Source organism: Pangasianodon hypophthalmus, chromosome 29 (genome assembly GCF_027358585.1).
Source record: "Pangasianodon hypophthalmus isolate fPanHyp1 chromosome 29, fPanHyp1.pri, whole genome shotgun sequence".
Classification (NCBI taxonomy): domain Eukaryota; kingdom Metazoa; phylum Chordata; class Actinopteri; order Siluriformes; family Pangasiidae; genus Pangasianodon; species Pangasianodon hypophthalmus.
Window position 1 is genome coordinate 12,233,954 of NC_069738.1, and position 21,035 is coordinate 12,254,988.

Below are 21,035 nucleotides of genomic sequence, written 5' to 3' on the forward strand. Positions count from 1 at the left end.
ATTGCACGGAACAACCACTAGATGGCGCGTAATAGGTTTCAGTACACAGAGAGCAGGTTTTTAAGGATGTTATTAGAAAAGAGAAGGAAATGGATGCCACTGAAAATATGCGGAGCAGATTTGATAAACTCGGCGATTTAGGGGTGTAGTCTTGAAGAAGAGGAAAACTATCAACAGGAGTGGGTTTAAAGCAGCGAGAAGAAAACGCAACGTTGCACGGCGACTGTAATCATTCTGCTGTCTCAGTGGAGTCAACAAGTGAAGTGCAAACTATCAACAAAAAACAAGAAGAGGTTAGCCGACTGCGTGTGACTTGCTAAGATAGTTGTGGATTTGGGAAATTATTTATTTTAAAACATACTTAACTTCATCTACTGACCAAGAGTTAAAGCAAAGAGTAAGCAAACTGGCTAGACGCTTTGAGCAGCTAAACCCTGCATTAAGTGTTAACTGTTTGCTAGCTAGCTAAGAGGTTTCATTAGTAATATAACCTGTGTGTGTGTGTGTGTGTGTGTGAGAGAGAGAGAGAGAGATGTAACGTGTATATTCGGTCTGGGGAATTATTTGTGAGTGAGTATGTCGTGCTGACCAAAAAAACAAACAAACAAACAAACAAAAACTAACTATCTGACTCTGAAACCAGGTAGCTGACTAGCATCCATGGTCTAGCCACTATTTGACAATGTTGTCTTTTCAGGGGAAAGTTGCTAAAGCACGCCGGAAGTCGCTACATGAGGTCATGGACTCATTTGCATATTAATGTATCACTGGCAAATCACGTTACAAATTAGGGTACATGGAATATTTTCAGAATAAAAAAATAATAGATTACAAGTTATTTCTTAAATAATTTATTTTTTATAGAAAGGAGTCATTTTTGGTCATAGTGCCATAAACTAACCTTTTTTCACATTTAAAAAATACTATACTTTCTGTCAAGAATTCAGACAAGAAGAAGTGGTGATAGTGAGTAGTCGTGAAGGAAACGGTTACGAGTTTGCTTTTATTGCTTGTAGATACCTGCAAGAAGAGAGATTAAAATGAAGAGGTGCGAGGGTGGGACAAACAGTGGTGATCAGTGATTGGTTGTTGGGAACAGTGGTGATTAGTGATTGATCAATGAGAAAAGTGGTGATTAGTGATTGGTCATTGGTCAGTGGTGATCAGTGATTGGCTGATGGGAACAGTGGTGATCAATGATTGGTTCGATGGGATCAGTGGTGATCAGTGATTGGTTGTTGGAAACAGTGGTGATCAGTGATTGGCTGATGGGAACAGTGGTGATCAATGATTGGTCGATGGGAACAGTAGTGAGCAGTTTATGGTCAATGGGAACAGTGGTGATTAGTGATTTGGTCGTTGGGAACAGTGGTGATCAGTGATTGGTCGATAGTGGTGATCAGTGATTGGTCGATAGTGGTGATCAGTGATTGGCTGATGGGAACAGTGGTGATCAATGATTGGTTGATGGGAACAGTGGTGATTAGTGATTGGTTGATGGGAACAGTGGTGATCAATGATTGGTTGATGGGAACAGTAGTGATCAGTGATTCGTCAATGGGAACAGTGGTGCATAGATAGTGGTCAATGGGATCAGTGGTGATCAGTTTATGGTCGTTGGAAACAGTGGTGGTCAATGATTGGTCGATGGAAACAGTGGTGATCAGTTTATGGTCAATGGGAACAGTGGTGATCAATGATTGGTCGATGGGAACAGTGGTGATCAGTGATTGGTCGATGGGAACAGTGGTGATCAGTTTATGGTCAATGGGAACAGTGGTGATCAATGATTGGTCGATGGGAACAGTGGTGATCAGTTTATGGTCAATGGGAACAGTGGTGATCAATGATTGGTCGATGGGAACAGTGGTGATCAGTTTATGGTCAATGGGAACAGTGGTGATCAGTGATTGGTCGATGGGAACAGTGGTGATCAGTGATTGGTTGATGGGAACAGTGGTGATTAGTGATTGGTTGATGAAAACTATAGTGATTTTTTTTTTTCTTTGTTTTATTAACTTCGGGAGAGAGAAAAAAGAGGCTGGTGAGTGAATGGTTAGTTATATCTGCTTTAACGTAAGTAATGACAGGAACTAACTTGTCTCATAGACGTTCCACAACATGTAACTACAAATAGTTTAAAAAAAAAAACATGACGCATTCATTAATAAACTCAAAATTTTAATATTTGGCAAATAGTATAAGTATAAGAGAAATAAAACGCTTTTTCACATGTCATAGGAAAGTAATCCACTTCAGGGTTGTAATAGTAACTCCCCTTCATGTTGGCCGTCATCACACCATCCCCTCATGGATTATTTTCCTATAGCTGTACGCTCCATCATGTTCTATTCCTTACGTAATGTTGTTGCATGTACAGTGACTTACATAAGTATTAACTTGTGATGATACGCTCACGGTCCACTTTATTAGGAACACCTGCACATTCATGCAGTAATCTAATCAGCCAATCATGTGGCAGCAGCACAATGCAACAAAATCATGCAGATAAAGGTCATGAGTTATTGTTCACATTAAACATCAGTGTACAGAGTATTTCAGAAACTGCTGATGATCTGGGAATTTTACACCCAAGAGTCTCTAGAGTTTACGCAGAAAGGTTCGAAAAACAAAAAACATTGAGTGAGCGACAGTTTTGTGGGTGGAAACGCTGTGTTGACAAGAGATGTCAGAGGAGAGTGGCCAGATTGGAAGGATATAGTAACTCATATCACTCTTTAAGACCGTGGTGAGCAGAAAAGCATTTCACCATGCACAAAACATTGAACCTTGTGGTAGATGGGCTACAACAGCAGAAGACCACATCAGGTTCCACTTCTATCAGCCAAGAACAGGAATCTGAGGCTATCATGGGCACAGATTCATCGAAAATGGACAGCTGAAGATTAGAAAAAAATCACCTTGTCTTTTTCCAGTCTTCAACTATAACTGGTCATTCTCCTCTGATCTCTCGCATCAACAAGGCCTTTCAGCCTGCAGACCCACCCACCGTTCTGTGTAAACTCTAGAGACTGTTGTGTGTGAAAATCCCAGGAGATCAGCAGTTTCTGAAATAATCAAATAATCAACCCATCTGGCACCAACAACCATGCCATGGTGAAAGTCACAGAGATCTCACTTTTTCCCCATTCTGATGATTAAATGAAGCTCTTGACCTGTATCTGCATGATTTTATGTATTGCACTGCTGCCACATGATTGGCTGACGAGATAACTGCATGGGTGTACAGGTGTTCCTAATAAAGTGAACAGTGAATATATGTCATGAATCTACACAAAATGCACAAGCCTGTAATATTGAAGGAATATGCAGCTGCCATCAGAATTCAAAAGAGTTTTTAAAGAACATACCTGAACAAACAGCCTCATATTGACCAAGGAGCTATCAAAACAAGTTATGTGACTTCTGATGGCAACCTGTTGCACCAGAACTACATTTATACAAGACATTGTATGTAAACAAAAAGGTTTCTGCTTCTGATTCTAGACATTGTAAGTGAACGTGACCTATGAAACTTCCTCCAGAGAATGGCTACAGCTGATCCAGTCTCCACCGAGGGAGCGAACTCCAATAGTAAGTGTCAAATTTGGAGAGCAAAAATTAAATCCCAGATATAAATTCTGATCTTTCCTTGCATGTACTGAAACAATCCCTGGTTTAACCGTATTGAAAAACATTCCCAGCTGTATTTTTGTACTTGACTTCTTCAATTTAATGATCTGGGACAGTATGTGTGAAAGTGAAATGTTTGTCTTCAGTTTTTTAAGCGTTAAAAGTAGTCTTAAACGGGTGACTTTTTTTTTTCCCTGAGTGCTTCTGATGGGTCTCTAACTGCTGTTGTTTGTGAAAGGTGGCAGCACTGAGCCAAATAGATAATACAGTTCTGATAAACTTACCAAGTCATTAACAAATTAATCTTCTTTCAGTGCAGATTTATGTAGTAATTAAATACAACACAGTTCCGGCTGATTGAGCCACGACCTTTACGGACACACCGTATCTGGCTGCTCTATTCGTGTGTCCTTGCTCTGTAAAATGGCACGATGTAATATGAGGATAGTAAATTTAAATAACTGCACATTTCAGTTATACAGACCTTCTGTTCCTAGGCCAGTTACGCCGTGTCTAACTCCAGTGTGATTGGATTTAGCTCTTGTACTCGCAGGAGCGCTAGATCCTGGGCCGTCACTATTCCCGTAACTTCTCTTCTGAAGTTCTCGGTTACAGAGTGAACAATTTTAGCTGTTATGATTTTTTTAAATGCTGCAATGCATGTACAGCATTTGGATATTGCATACTATTCTGTTGTGCACAAGACATCACAATACGACGCATTAATCTCCTCCACGATCTTCTTGTGGTTTTCTCATTCTGACTAATCTGGTTAACCTAAATCTACCATCCCTGTTTTTCTTTTCTCTTTTTTTCTTTCTTTCATTGGCTCACCTATAAGGTTTGTTTTCGGGCTCAGTGGAGCTTGCAGTGCATTCGAGTAAATATACAATTGTCACATTTTATGCTAAAGATTTACTACTAGGATTAATGCTACATTCGAATAAAGCTCGAAACTCTGAATTTTCATCCTCGGACTAGGGAAAAAAACAAAGAAAATGCCCCCTCAACTCGGAATTTCAGGATGTTCTCCTCAGCATCCGAGTTCAACATGGCCGCTCACACTGTCAGTAAATAAAACACTACTTCACTACTTTAAAAGAGTTTAGAGTAGTATTTACATTAGATCAATCAATATAGACACGTTCATTGGTTAAATCTGTAACACTGAGCATACAGTTTGCTGTTTTGAGAAGGTAAATGCTTCATTAACTGATGATCACTAATAGTAGTTTGCTAGCTTGTTGCTTATAAAGCACACACTTTCATGGAGGCGTTTTATGTTTTTTCCCATTTTGTAGCTTGAACGCACCAAGCACGAAAATGATGTAATTCCGAGTTCAGACATCCCGATTCCGAGTTAAGTTGAATGCAGTGTTACTTCAACTCCTTTCTGTGAGTTGCTTTTATAGCAGTGTTTTTTACTCTGAACATTTAATTAAGAAATTTTTTCAGTCTCGTCAACTTCTAAGATTTTTTTATTTTTTGTGAGTAATTCTCCCACCCGTCCTTTGTAGTGGATTACTCTCATTACATTAGAGCAATTGTCAGACCACTAGAAATGTCATTATGACTAGTTTGACGTTTGTCCTTCAGATGTGGTTACTCTGTTATGGAGGAGGCGATTGTTTCCTCAGAGAGGTACGAGTGCATGGGTGTGTGTCAGAATGCCTGTGTTGTTACTGCTGAACGCTTTTGCTACTGCTGATATTTTTAGTGTGTGCAGATGTGTTGTGGTTCTCCAAAGGGGGAAAAAAAGCCCAGAGAATCGAAGACCACAGGGCAGGTGTTTGTGCATGTTGTGCTTCAGCTGTCAGTGTAACACTTTACCCGAGAGGAACTGTTGTTTAATTGTTTGTTTGTTTGTTTCTGTGTGTATGTTTACTGCTCAATGATTGCCTGCTTTTTCCAAGACGAACATTTCATAGATTAATATCCGTAGGACAGAGTTAGTTTGAGGGCTAAGCAAGAGACATAAGAGCAAAAGACATAATAAGCAAAACTTTTGACTGTTGCTCAGAGGAATTAATGCAAATTTTATGCAAATTGGTTTAGATTGTACAGGTATATTTTGATTCCGTGAGTCAGAACAATTTGGTAAATAACTATCCTGCACAAAACCTATAAATATCCAGATATTTCACAAGAACAGAGTTTGAAAGCAGGCTCTCAGTTAAAGCCAGTGCTTCATATTCTGCGCATCACGGTTGTAAAGAGTGGTTATTTGAGCTACAGTAGGCATCCTGTCAGCTTGAACCATACTCTGACCATTCTCCAGTGCCCTCTCTCATTAACAAGGTGTTGTGTTGAGGCGTTTTTTTTTTTTTTTTTTTTTTTTTTTACCCCCGCAATATTCCGTATAAACTTTAGACACTGTTGTGTGTGTGAAATCCCAGGAGATCAGCAGTCTTTCACCAGCCATGCCATGTCCAAAGTCACTGAGATCACATTTTTTCCCTCATTCTGATGTTTGATTTGAACGTTAACTTAAGACCTGTATCTGCATGATTTTATACATTGTGCTCTGCCACATGTTAGGCTAATTGCATGAATGAGCAGATGTACAGATGTTCCTATATGCCTACAAGTGTTAGTGAAATTTTTGTCTATGTCCATACAGGAGCTGCTGGAACTCTTAGGATGACATCTGTTGAAGTAAGAATCGTTTTCAGTTTCTGCTTCCCAGTACTTTCACAATGCCGTCGTTTGTCATTTAAAGATATTTTGCTCTTATAACTACAATTTCCAGGGCCAGACCTCTTTGAGTTCATCGCAGACTAATAAGAGAACCATTGGTCATCGTGGGATTGACCACACAGGGGAGACTACATACAAAAAGGCAAGAGATCTCTCTCTCTTTTCTTTTTTTTTTTTAATAAATTAAACGCTAGTTAACTGTTCAGCGTAGCAGGTTCTGTGTTGGGAAATTGGGAAACTGCACTGTTTGTTTTCTCAACACGTGCTGGCTTTTGCCAAATATGTAACACTCCCGAAAGTCATTTGAGGTTGAAGGTTAGCTTTGTTGCTGATATGGCCTTTCAGGCATATCTCCTTCATTAATAAAAGCAGAAATTAGATGTTGCGTGACAATGCAAGCGTATTGTGTAACAACGTGACAATTATTTGGTGCTTTGTAACCTTGCATCACACCTGTTTCTGTTACTAAAGGCTGTGAATCGTGTACTATATATTGTATGGGATAAAGCTTAGATCATCTTACTAGTATGTATTTCATCCACCTTATCTTGTTAGACAACTTCATCTGCCCTGAAAGGTGCGATCCAGCTGGGCATCGCGCACACAGTGGGCAGCTTGAGCCAGAAGCAAGAGAGAGATGTTCTCATGCAGGACTTTGAAGAAGTGGAGAGCATTTTCTTTCCCAGGTGTGTTCTTGTATCTGAAGTGTATCTGAAGTGGTGATAAATGTGTTTAAATGTGCTGTGCAAATAATGTTATTGCAATTTGTACAGTCTTGATTACACATTTATTCACTGAATTTCCTCTAACATTTCCTTCTCTCTCTCTCTCTCTCTCTCGCTCTCTCGCTCTCTCTGTGTGTCTTTGTCTTTTTTTTTCACAATAAGCGAGGGCAGTAATTTAACCCCTGGACACCACCATGGCGACTTCAGGTTTAAAACCTACGCTCCAATTGCCTTCCGCTACTTCAGAGAGATGTTTGGGATTCGATCTGATGACTACCTCGTAACGTTCTCTCCTTTTTTTTTTTTAAATAGTCCTTACAGTGTCTCTTGTTGACTGCTGTAGAGTCATGTCTATATAAACAAAGTTAAATGTTATTTCTGAAAGTACCCCTGAAGTTTTTAAACGGATAATGATATTGAAACTGTATGTGATTTACATGGAAACCTTTAACTGCAGAACCTGCATGCATGCGTCAGTGATGAACAAAACCATAACTCCTCTGTGTTTTGACATGTTTGGCTAATTGAGACTCTTGCTACTGAAATCCCTGAATATGACATGCAAGCTTGTTGACTAGTATGTAGCCTGGCTACAGTCAGCTCCAGAATTATTAGCACCCTTAGCAAAGATGGGTTAAAAAAAATAAAACTTATCTGTGGTTATTTAGCTTAGTTTCACACTGAAACACACAAATATTTTCTTAGAATGCATTTTCTTCAGTTAAATGTTAGATTTCTTTCATAATTAATTTTCGTGTGAGATTAAGCTCGTTTTAACCACAAAGCCTTTTTTAATAACCTTTTTTTACCTTTATGGACAGTGCTAATAATTCTGAAGAAGGTGTCCTAATGCTGCTTATACTAAATTACACTGCAGTTGTATAGTACAGTGTCACATTTAACTAAAAGCAAACTTTCAGTTCTGATACATAAACAACCCCCGATGTTAATGAGCAGTTGTCTTTCTTGACCTGCCTTTTTGCTTGTTTTTTGTCTGTTCTTTGTTAACAAATTTTAATCTTTTTTAAAAAAACACTTCCAATGTGACTGCTCAAAACCATGTCCAGATATAAATATGATAATATTAAGTAGTGTTTATGTAAATAATATAATTAAAAGATTAAAAATAGGGAACCATAAGAATTGCTGCCACTGTTTTGTGCATTGTATACTAGTGTTGTGAGGAAGCATATCTGTCTGTACAATGCAGATTCATTTATTTGTGAATGTGCTTGTGTGTTCTGCAGTATTCTCTGTGTAACGATCCCCTGATAGAGCTGTCAAACCCTGGGGCGAGTGGGTCTCTGTTTTATGTCTCCAGTGATGATGAGTTCATCATTAAAACTGTCCAGCACAAGGAGGCAGAGTTCCTGCAAAAATTACTGCCTGGGTACTTTATGGTGAGAAAAATGTGTTTGCGTCTGACTTCTGTTTTTCTGTGAAACTATTTTTTCTCTCTTGCTGTGGTCAGTGCATAGGTTTTGTGAAATTTGGGAGAGCTGTTTTCCCACATATTATCCCCTTTTTGTCTATCAAAGGTCACTCTTGCTCTGCTTCAGTAGATGTGTAATTAAAGTTGTAAAAACAATGTACTTATCTTACCTTTTAAATTGTTAAATCAACAGTAGTACATTTAAAAAAACAAACATATTTGCCATGTTTTTTCAAACTTCCCTGGAATTCTTACAGCCAGCTAAATGTTTGCCCTTGCTAAGAAGGATACAAAAATCCTTTTATTGTACCTGAAGCTACTGTACCTTCAAGCTTATAAGAAAAATAAGAAAAACGCAAGCTCTTCCAGGCTTTATTGTGAGAGCACCAGGCTACTTAATGAGGCAGCATCAATGATATTCAGTCATAGTGAGGCTATTTTGAATTTAACAAAATTATGCATATTTGAAATATGGATATGCATATGATTGATTGATTGTTTGATTGGGTGGCACATTCCTATGTATTATTATTATTATTATTATTATTATATTTTTTTTAATAATTCACTAATTTACTAAAACTTTTTCTCCCAGAACCTGAACCAGAACAAGCGTACACTGCTTCCAAAATTCTATGGGCTCTACTGCATTCAGGCTGGAGGGAAGAACATCCGCCTTGTGGTAATGAACAACCTGCTGCCGCGCACTGTTCCCATGCACCTCAAATACGACCTGAAGGGCTCCACGTACAAGCGTCGTGCCTCACCTAAGGAGAGAATGAAGAGCCTTCCCACCTATAAAGACTTAGACTTCATGCAGGACATGCCCGAGGGCCTACTACTGGAGACAGATCACTACAGTGCACTCTGCAAGACCATCCAACGAGACTGCCTGGTGAGACAACAGAACATGTGCTTAAAGCCCTAGTCGTGTTTTTTCCCCCCCAATTTGGTCACCTGCCAATTTCCACCCACCAGCCAGCTTTCCACTAATCGCACTAACGCTAAGTGTTATCCGCCCTCTTCCGCATACATGAGCTCACACATGCTGAAGATAGGCTAGGATTGCTGTGATTAACAGGAGAGAGAGAGAGAGAGAGAGTAATGCCGTCAGTCCCACCCTGAGAGAGCGGCCACTTTTACTCCCTTGATTCCCATCCACGGTGACTGTGGAATCGTCAAGATTTGAACTTGTGAAGTTAAGGCGAACACTTTTCACCCCCCAAAGACCTATTCTGACATGATTAGTTTTACCTAGAGTGATGGGGTAATATAATTGTTGCTGGAATATCTTAAACTTTATATACAGTGGCCCCAAAAAGTATTTGGACATGTAGCCACACTTACAAATGTATGAATTTCACTGCAATAGAAAACAATGTGTCAAACCAATTGGGATTTTTTTTTAAAAAAAAGAGAAATACCAAAAGCACACTTTTCAGGAAAAACTTTTCCAAAAAAAATAATTGTTATATTTAAAAATATAAAAATAATAGATATATTGATCATAATTAGACAATAAGTATTTGGACACTTAAGATTATTCTGGTTGCCACAGTTAGTCCATAGTTAATGTGATGAACTGCACCATATGGTTACTCTGCTAGGAGACTTGTATGAAACTGAAGGTAATTGACTGCATGCATCCACATATCAATTACCGTGGGACCAGCTGGTTAAAACCAATTTCAAAAATGTCTAAGAAGGGGGAAGTAAGTTTTGAGAAAGCTTCTCACATCATCTGTTTGCACATAGAAGGTTACTCTATTTGCCAGATCAGCAAAAAATCTAAATCTTAGTTCCTCCCTGGTTGGATATATAGTTAAAAAAAAAAAAAAGGTTCAAAGTTGAATGACTTATGAATGAAAACAGACAATGTACCGGCACAACTGAGAATGAAATCAAGAAGAAGAGGTGAGAAACAGTAGCTTTGCTGCAAAAGGAATACGAGTTACCAGATACAACATACTGCACAAACTATTCAAAACAGGAATAAACAAGCATGCGCCGTAATAAATTGCTGTAAATTTCACAGTAATTTACTGGCAATTTGGGTAAACAACTGTAAAATATATTTACCGTAAAGTACTGCACTTCTTAATGTTGTATAAACTGACACATAACCCAGCATGCCTGATCATTTGGCTGATGCAGGATACAACTGAGCTGCTGAAGGTTACAGGTCTTGCCCAAATGTGACAGCTTGGCAGTACTGAGATTTGAACACACAACCTTCTGAGATGTGACTCAAAGCCTTAACCAGTGAGCCACCACAACTACACCATAACACCACCGCAGCTAGCACTGAATTAACGCCACTAAAAGATTATGCTATGAATCAGTGCAAGCTAGTTGTGTTACCTGTGGTAGCTCAAGTGGTTACAGTTTCGAGTTGCAGACAAGGAGGTCATGTGTTCAAATCCCAGCACCACCAAACTGCCTTGATTGGATCCTTGAGCAAGACGCTTCAGCTCAGCTGTATCCTGCATCGACATACTGGCTTATGTGTTATTTTATACTATGTATGATATATTACAGTACTTTACTGTAAAAATATTTTATAGTGGTTTGCTGTAAATTTTACAGCACATTATTGGCAACCCAGGTTGCCAGTAAACTACCGTAAATTCCACAGTAAAATTTTTACAGTGTGGGTACAAAGAGAGAGTATTACAGTAGAAACCATACATCAGCCTCAGGAATAAGAAAGCAAGGGTGAAATTGGCAAAAGAACACACCGAGAAAGACAGCAGCTTCTGCAGATCTGTCTTATTTTCAGATTAATCTAAATTGAACTTGGATGGATCTGAAGGTACTGTGTTTATGTGGAGAAAGCCAGGAGAAGAATTCCAAACAAACTACACTATGAGTAATGTAAAGCACAGAGGAAGCTAGGGCTGTGTTTCCTACAGTGGTGTTGGTGAGCTTGTGGTCAGTGGCATCACTATCTCAGAAGTGTACAGAGGCATTTTGGATGCAAACTTGCAGAAATCAGTGAGGAAGTTATTCAGTCGACAGAAGTGGATTTTTTTCAACTGGATCCAAAGAATACCAGCTGTCTTTTGAAAGAATCCTGAGCTAAACCCTATATATCAATAATCAGTTGGTAATCGATTAACCGTATAATCTAAGTAAATCAGACATTCTCCATGTTGCTTCACGCAGCTTATCAACTGCTTGAGGAACTTCATTTTTGCATGCTGTGTCTACATTTTAGGTGCTGCAGAGCTTCAAGATCATGGACTACAGTCTCCTAGTGGGGATTCACAATGTGGACCGGCCTGGAGATGAGGCATCCATGCCAGTGCCTGATCAGAAGAAGAATCAGGGCCAGAAGCCCCTCTACTGCACGACCATGGAGGCGATCCAGGGCGAGGTCAAGGGCAAGGCTGCACCACTGTGCACTGAGAGGTTAGACACAACTTTACCAGTGTGAAAAGCTTTTATTTAATATAGAAAAATGCCTGGTCTGGGAATGGACAAAATTACAAATCTTGAGATGAATTGTACATATACACCGATCAGCCATAACATTAATACCACTGACAGGTGAAGTGAATAATGTTGATTATCTCGTTACAATGGCACTTGTCAAGCGGTGGGATATATTAGGCAGCAAGTGAACAGTGATTTCTCGAAGTTGATGTGTTGGAGGCAGAAAAAATGGGCAAGCGAAAGGATCTAAGTGACTTTGATAAGGGTCAAATTGTGATGGCTAGATGACTGGATCAGAGCATCTGCAGAACGGCAAAGGTCTTATGGGGTGTTCTTGGTATGCAGTGGTTAGTACCTACCAAAAGTGGTACGATCCATGGAGGCACCACATCACAACTTAGAGGACTTAAAGGATCTGCTGCTAATGTCTTGGTGCCAGACACCACAGCACACCTTCAGAGGTCTTGTGGAGTCCACGCTTCGATGGGTCAGAGCTGTTCTGGCAGCACAAGGGGGACCTACACAATATTAGGCAGGTGGTTTTAATGTTACGGCTGATCGGTGTATGTTAATGCGATTAAACATGCATAGACAGTAGTTAAATGCTCGCCTTGGCATTGTTAATACCTCTTGTTGCGTATAGTTTATATACAGACATTCATGCGGAGTCTTTCATGTGCAGCGTTATAGCATTGATTCGGTCATACTGATTCAGCCTTTTTAATCGTTATCTGTGATTGTGTTCTATGTGTTTCTGTCACTGCAGCACGGGAGGAATGCCAGCACATAACTCAAAGGGGGAGAGGTTGCTGATCTTTATTGGGATCATTGACATCCTCCAGTCCTACAGGTAGCAGGCTTCAGTAAATGTTACGTTCCTGATGCTATTATTTAATCAAGTAGCATGTTGATTCTTTAAGACCTGTATGAATCTTGGTGTTTTGTATATGTTTAGGTTTGTGAAAAAATTGGAGCACTCGTGGAAAGCCTTGGTTCATGATGGGGTATGTGGTTTGTTTACAGCTATACAGTAGTGCTTACAGTACACATCAGTAGTGACAAGTGACCAAATTCTTCCGTACACTTTAAAAAACATCTTTATGAACAATTTTTGCATGTTCAAACAACTACAGTACATACATGACTACTACATATATAACATTTTGTTTAGAGAGTTATTATGTATCAGATAGCAGTACTGTCAGAGATCCTTAAATAGTTTCTGAATACAATAAAATAAAACAGAAAATAAAATTAGGTGTAGAGGCTTTAATTTCTACAAGAAGGATCTCATCTATTTGAGCCAGTTTTTGGCAGGACAGAGCTCATTTTTGGCAGGACATAGAAGTATTGAATACGATTGATTTGAGATAATTTTAGCACATAGTCCTCCTTAACAATGTAGAAATGTTGGACTTCTAATATTTATTGTGTTACTTAATTGTTATATCACAGCACTGTTGAATTCTCAAATCTGATTGGTCAGAAAGTGTTGATTAATTTTCTATAACAGTAGCTCTGAGAGTAATGCCTGCTATAAGTCATATCACACATGTAAGGAATAACACACGACGGACCATGCCGTTATACAAAAATAATGCACACTGGGGTGGTGTGTTATTCTGCTTATACCACAGCGATCTGCCAACAATTAATTTATTAATGAACAAGGTCATGCCAATGTCATGCTTTTTAATTGTTTATAAGTAGATTTAATGTTGTGGAATGTCCACGAGACAAGTTAGGTCCTGTTATCACTTGCGTTGTAGCCGCAATAAACTCATTCCCATGAAGCCATTGCCTCACCAGACTTTCATTTTCTCTCTGTCTCTCTCTCTCTCTCTCTCTCTCTCTCTCTCTCGTGTCATTTTACCAAAAAAAGGGAAAATGTAAACTCCTCTGCTTGAAGGCATTACAAAGCAGCAGGATTGTAACAAAGTGCTGACACTCTGACTCAAAAAAAACAAAAAAAGTTTTTCAGTTATACGTTTTTCTTTATTTAACAAGTTTTTTTAAGTCCATTTATTACTAGTCTTAGAATATGTGTAGCATCTGCTGTACAAGTCCCTGTGTATGAGCTGTTACTATAGAAACAGTAACGTATTAGAAAGAGTGCATTAATATAAATCTATCCAGCCAGAGCATTTGTCTGTTATACAGAAATAATGCACCTTCTGACCAGTCAGATTCAAGAATTCAACTGTGATTTGGTATAATTTTGTTTATATAAATATTAATGTGCTTGTTCTAATATATATCATAAACTAACTGTTACTATAAAAATCATCATTAACTTATGGTGGATGTTCGAGATAAACTGTTTAAATAAACGTTTTTATATCATAAAATGTTATTGTCCTACAGAATACATTATACATCCATATACATCATATACATTCAGTACAGTCTACAGCAGATATATTGTGTGAGATTACATCTTCCGGACAGCTGAGACATGCCCAACATGCATAGGCTTGCTGAGGTAGAGGTAAACCAGTATGTCACCTGCAAACTTTAAATTCTCAATCCTTAAAGACTGCTGATTTTCCCATGGGCCCAAGCTGTCAGATTAACCAGGCACTCTTACAGCTAATATGAGGCTAAATCTTCATCCAGTACTTGGTTACTAGAGTTTGTAACACTAAGGACACAAAAAAATTAAATAGCCAAATCCTTACATGGTCTTGGTATGTGTTTTGACTTCCCGTAATCATCAGATTAAGCCGGGTGAGGCAGAGTTGCACACTATACCTCCCATTACTAAATGTTCTTCCATGAATAATAGCATAAATATGCAAGAGAGAAACATATCTACATGGAGTCATTTTCATATGAAATGCTTTCATACTTACCTGGAGCAAAAAAAAATGATATATTTGATGGCTTTATATTGGAAAGATTTGTGCATTAATATTATTATTTTACACTTCTCTACTTCAGGATACAGTGTCAGTACACAGGCCTGGTTTCTATGCAGACCGCTTCCAGAAGTTCATGTCCATTACCGTTTTCAAGAAATCTTCGTGTAAGTCCAAGTTATGTCACAACTCCAAATATCTGTTAAGGTTTTCAGTCATCCATTTTATTTTTATTGTCTAGTAGCAAGTAGTAAGGTGACTGGAGTTGTTATTTATTATGAAATGCCTTCCTAAAAGCTGATTGGCTGATGTCACAGCTTTGTCTATGACCTCAAAATCTTGTCCTGTATGTGCCTTTCAACTTTTGTGCAAATCCAAACAACCGATCAGGAGTTACATCTGTTTGAGTAAATTAGGCTCCGCCTTGTTAGAGTTGATTGACATTTGTCAGCCATATTGCTTACAAATGTCAAACTGTTTTTGATAATTATTGAGGTTCACACTCTGCTGAATAGATTGACACTAAATGTGTGAAGATCCACCAAAACTCCTAGAACTAGTTTGCAAAAGTAGGTATAGCATATTATGGAAAGTAGTTAAAAAAAAAAAACATCAAGGTTGAAATTAGTGGGCGGGGCCTAGATCAATTTGGTTTACGCCAAGGAATAAAAGGGAAAAAGATTTTAGAGTGCAGGATGCACAGTTCTCGAGATATGGGCCAAAACGTAAATGTTTGCGCTATAGCGCCACCATTAGGCCGACTGGGCCCGTCTCACTTGCCTGAGTAGCAGGAAGGGGTACGACCTGCTGACTAAATTTGTCTCTGTGACTTACGGTTTGATCTACTTGATTTGTTTCGGCAGAGAATCCGAATAAGAAAAACAATAGTGTACCATCACTATGTGCTTGGACCCTTAAAAAGAGGAACTTCTTGTTTCTTTCTCCTCCCTAGCAAAAACATTGCCTTCCAAGAAGATACGAGGAGTCATTGCAGGGCAACGCAAGGCAAGCACTGCAGCGGCTGGACAAACCCAGCAGGGTCAGTCGTCGGTTATGGTAGCACTGACAAATGCAGAGCAAACTCAGCCAGACGAGGAGTCGACTCAGATACATAGCAACAGTGCTGTGTCTCCCACCTCAGAGACACCAGGAAGTGGAGGTAAGGGGGTGGACGGGGTCAGGATAATTACTGAAGAATTGCCAGCTCTCTCTTATTACACAACATCTTTTTCCTTTTTTGTTACAAATGACACTGCTGTCTGGTGTGTACAGTTCAATGAAGCTGGCACATGGCAAGGAATGTTATGCACTGTGAGAATACCTTCCTGTTGTTCATGCATAATTGCTTAGTCCTCCTACATGAATAATAGAAATGCTCCTTTGAGAGACTGAACTACTTTTTTGCATTTATTCTCACAGAAAACGATCCGTGCCCTGACCTCATTAGTAGCCCTCTTGCAAGTGACTTAGCTGATAACACACTCAGAAGGTGCGTATGTGTATGTGTGCGTTATTTTTCAGTAAACCATGTGTTGTCTCTGTGTAATCTACCTCTTGATGTTTTTCAGAATGGAATAGCGGAAGCTAAATTGCTCTAAAAAGGTAAGAGTCATACCCAGTGCACACGCTTGCTTCTCGTAGCCGTGTTCACAAGTGACACAGGCTTGATTGATACTTCTGTGTCTTCCGATCTGTGAGCGTGTGAGCGGTGTCATGCGCACATGACGTTCAAATTGGTGCCTCCATACTTCCATGGAGGGGCTGCAACAAACGATTATTTTCTAATAATGTATGAAATTTAACTGAGGAAGATAGTAAGTAGTCTATTAAGTACATTTTGTCCCCCTTTTTGTTGCACATGGGAGTCAGTTTTTCCTGTTTTAAAGGAACACTACCACTGTAGTGTTTTTGTCTTGGGGGACACTAACAGTTTAACAGTAACAGTGATGTTAGTTCATTCAAAACTCATTTTAACCTACGGTACCAGCTAACGCTGCGTACTTCCTGTTGGGAGGAGATGTACTGCCAATCATGTGGCAGATAAGAGCTTCGTTAATGTTCAATGTAAAATGCTATCTTAGTGACTCTGACTGTGGCATGGTTATTAGAGGTTGGTGCCAGATGGGTTGGTTTGAGTGTTTCAGAAACCGTTGATCTTCTGGGATTTTCACACAGAAATTTACAGAGTTTACACAGACCGGTGTGAAAAACAAAAGACATCTAGTGTGGATAGAAACGCCTTGTTGATAAAAGAGATCAGAGGAGGATGGTCATGGGAGGTAAGCATCGGCTGTTGCAGCTCATACACCTCAAAGTTCGACGTGTTGAGCGTTCTGAGATGCTTTTCTGCTCACCCCGGATGTAAAAAGTGGCTGGCTGAGTTACCGTAGCCTTACTATAGTCTGGCCATTCTCCTCTGATCCTCTTTGATCAACAAAAGGTGTCTATGGTCTCACTCACATTTATTTTGAGCATTGCCATGCCTCTTGCGATGCAGTGTGCGTATGAACTGCGTTTGCCTGAAGTTAGCTGGATGTTGTTTTGAAAGCGAATCTAGAAAAATGTGAGGTAATGAAGAGTCTGAATGCTTTTAGAAATTGATCATACACATTGAGTTGAAAATTCAGACCGAACATCTGAGATGATATGATGCAAATTCAAAATAATAACTTTCAAATGCATTTAAATTCAAACTGACACGTGAATGGCATGATTGTAATTACTGTTCTTGTAGCGATAGCACCACCAAGAGGCGCAAATTGGTCATTTCATTTTTCTGAGTTGTGGGCGAGATACAGCGCCTACCCTTTAACTTTCATGTCTTTCATGCTTTACGCATTTGGCTGCACAAATTTTTAAAAAAAAATCTAACAAATACAATAGGCTTTGAGCCCGGCAGGCTTGGACCCCTAAATGTAGAGGTGGGAAACCGATGTACAGGGTTTTAACATTTACTATTTGCTTTGTGTGATTGTGTTATGCTTGTATTAAAGAAAGTAAAGGAAACATATTTATGTTAATGAAATATAAAAACTGAAATGATAAAGATCAGCATTTCATGTGTTTTTTTTTCTTTTTTTCTCAGGAACAGTGATATACTGCTTTAAGGAAGACAGCCAAAGGTTTTTTTGGATGGACATCAGCAGACAAAGTATGAGGAAAACCAAAGTGAAAGGAAGGCGGATACAGAAAGTACTTTACACTGCAGCAAAGCACACACAAGCTGTACAAAGGTGTTCCTTGGGTGACTTCTGCATCCAGGGTTGCTGCTAAAAAAAAAATAAAAAAAAAACATTAAGAAAAGTAAGATGTGTGTTAGCAATCACAAACACACATGCCAAATATGAACTCTTTGAAATAATTAGTTGAAATGAACATATCCTTTGTGCCTCTATACACTGCATGCAGAATTATATAGATAGTTTTTCATATGGTTTTTTTGTTTGTTTGTTTTTTTTTGGGGTTTTTTTTTTTTTTATGAACATGGTTTAACACTGAGCCATAAAGGTTCCCTTGCTAGGAAAAAGGAGAGGGAAACGGACAGCTGCGATTTAAAAGTTCCACTAGTGGAGGCGATAATGGAGGCTTTTATAGGGGTTTTTGAGTATTTAGTATTAAATGATGTTTTAAATTTGCTGAAATTGGAAATTCAGACCTGTTTTAACTATGAAAAAGGCAACGTACCTTTGCCAATGTGAACAATATTTAGTCAGCTCGCTAAGAAAATGTTCTGGAGAGGCTCAGTATTAAGGGAAGTGGAAAGCAGAGTGGGGCGAAAAATATCATCACGGTTTCTGATACACAGTATGTACAACGAGATAACAAACTGCTCACAAAATAGTAGCTGTGTTAAAAAAAACTGAGTTCATTGATGCTTTTATTTAACATCAGCAAAAATAAATTAATAGTGAAAAAGAGGAAAAAAATGAAACATTTGTTCAAAATTGTAACATTTTACAGTTTTGAAGATCCAGGACAAAATTGTAACATCTAATCAGCTGCTTTAAATCAGTAAAATACAAGCAAGTAAATGTATTGAGACATAATTTATATCGATAGCGATATTATATCATCATATTATCCAGCCCTAGAGCAGATCTTATTTAATCTTAACCAGAAGACTCAGAGTTAGTGTTGGAAAATAGTTATGGTATAGAAATATTACATGACATACACAATACTTTAACCTATCAGTATATTATTCCAATGCTTGCCAGATGAAATGTGCATGTTTACTAAACTATTTAGCTATTATTCTCATTAACAGAGCTTACGCCTTCAGAAATATTCCTTTGCTTACATTCTGCTTCAGCTTTAAGATAATTGCATACAAATAATAAAGCTTTCTGACTATGTTAATTGATCAAAATGGGGTGTGCGCTACATGAATTATGTTTGCATTAATTAATTTACATTACATGTATTTTCTTCTAAAAAGCTATCTCAAGTTAGGTGTAGTTCAATAGGCAACTGAAAATATTATGGGTGTTGTAAAATCTGGTACAACGGGCCTCATTTATCAATCTCGGTATGAATGGATTTGTCCGTAAATTGTTATTACGAGCCGTTAAACAAGAATTTTGGTGTTCATGAAATTCCCGTAATTTCAGAAACAAAGTTTGTATCCTACTCATGCTTCTGAGTGTGTGTATATTTACTCAGAAGAAGACTAACTAATATAAACCTCTACTTGATCGCCTTAAGATCATATCATTACTGCATTTTTATATCTGGAATATACTGTCGAGGTTAAATTGCTTGTTTTTATTACGTTTACAGCGTTTAGCAGACGCCCTTATCCAGAGCGACTTATAGAAGGGCTTTGGAATCAAAAACACATCCTCATGCTAGTTCACTAAGTCAGGGACTAAGAATAAGAACATCAAGAACATTTAGTGAAAACCAGATGTTTTATTTTATTGACATTTACAAATGTCTCAGCTGATGGAAGATTTAGCATTGCTCATTATTATTAATATTATATATTATTAAATAGTTTTATTGGCATAGAAGTGAGTCAAAATAACGTCAACTTCTGTCTTTCAACCTTTACCCTGATCATACATTTCATGCTCTCAGCTGTCTGTGCATGTGACCTTTTATAGAGTTTGTGGTTGTCGCTAAATGCAAATGAGCTGTGTGAGGAACTCGTCCTGCAGTTTACAGGTGATCAAAACTTTTGTAAATCTGCCAGACAAGTCTAGTTCGGTTTGGCTTACGCAAACATTTACACATAACTTTGCTGAAAGATTGATCAGTGAGGCCTGATGTTCTGATAAATACGCAATGATGATTTGAGAGGACACCGATTCGTTTCACCTTTGTCTTATTGTTATCTTAGTAAGCCTTGTGAAATGTTTATCAAAGCGGTGCTGTCTGATTTTATATGAATTGTACTCTTTTGTAATTTTCCAGTCTTAAAATACAATGTCAACATTTGTTTTTTTGGGGGGGTACATATTGGTTTTTATTTTGACAAAATTTGATTTTTAAGAGCCTTTCTTAGCCATCATGTGACTGTTTTTTTGCACAAAGAATTGCACTCGCTCTGAATAGTTTACATATTTTAACAGTGCCTTACATATCCATATTTGATTGTTCATAAAGATGTAATTATCTAAAATAAGATTTATGGGGAAGAGAAAGTATTGTAGAATTGGAATTCAGTCATGGCCATATGTGATTTGCAGTAAATAATCTCAGAGTTTAGTGTGGCAACAAAAAAAAAAGCCACTTTAGGATACAAGCCTGGAAAATGACTATTTATTTATCTATATTTTATTTCTTTTAATTTCAAAAACGGTGTTATAAGTACTGCCTGTGGGTTTATGCAATACGCTGAAGTGTTCCTAGTTGGGATTTGTACAAAAATGCAATGTTACAGACTTTGGTTTTAAGATGAATCTTCATTTAATACACTCAGGTGTGCTGAAAGTGCTGAGTTGGAAAAATAATGGGTTTATGGTATAGTGTAGTAATTCATTGTGTCTGTGTGTAGATGGTCTTGTGCATATCTTTACATTCTGTTTGTATATATTAAATAGGAATTGTTTTTTTTTTTTTTTATAAATATGGTGGCCCAAAACCTTGCTAAGACACTTTATACTTTTTTTTTTCCACTTTAATTTGTCACCTTTCTGTAGATCCTTAAAACCAGGGCAATAAAAGCAATTTGACAAATCAACAGTTAAGTAAACGTTTCATGCTTAGTGTCTGTCTGCAAATCCTTTATAGTGAATCTGAGGAGTTGAGACG

General features: G+C 38.2%; 1 protein-coding gene across 3 annotated transcripts; it reads left to right on the forward strand.

The window, feature by feature from the left end:
- Positions 1 to 2: 2 nt before the first annotated feature.
- pip5k1aa (phosphatidylinositol-4-phosphate 5-kinase, type I, alpha, a) lies at positions 3 to 20,964 on the forward strand. 3 transcript variants are annotated; one of them, XM_053231220.1, is made up of 17 exons: positions 4 to 293; positions 3,508 to 3,594; positions 5,230 to 5,274; positions 6,254 to 6,288; positions 6,383 to 6,472; positions 6,886 to 7,016; positions 7,218 to 7,335; positions 8,303 to 8,455; positions 9,083 to 9,382; positions 11,705 to 11,898; positions 12,689 to 12,772; positions 12,878 to 12,926; positions 14,863 to 14,947; positions 15,733 to 15,939; positions 16,200 to 16,269; positions 16,349 to 16,382; positions 17,866 to 20,964. In XM_053231220.1, exons 2-16 carry the CDS (start codon positions 3,549 to 3,551, stop codon positions 16,356 to 16,358), a joined length of 1,617 nt encoding a protein of 538 aa, XP_053087195.1. In that variant the 5' UTR covers positions 4 to 293; positions 3,508 to 3,548; the 3' UTR covers positions 16,359 to 16,382; positions 17,866 to 20,964. The 3 variants fall into 3 exon arrangements, with proteins under 3 accessions (XP_053087196.1, XP_053087195.1, XP_026798230.1); XM_026942429.3 differs by lacking the exon at positions 5,230 to 5,274 and having other exon boundaries at positions 5 to 293; XM_053231221.1 differs by lacking the exons at positions 16,200 to 16,269; positions 16,349 to 16,382; positions 17,866 to 20,964 and adding an exon at positions 16,053 to 16,075 and having other exon boundaries at positions 3 to 293.
- Positions 20,965 to 21,035: the final 71 nt, after the last annotated feature.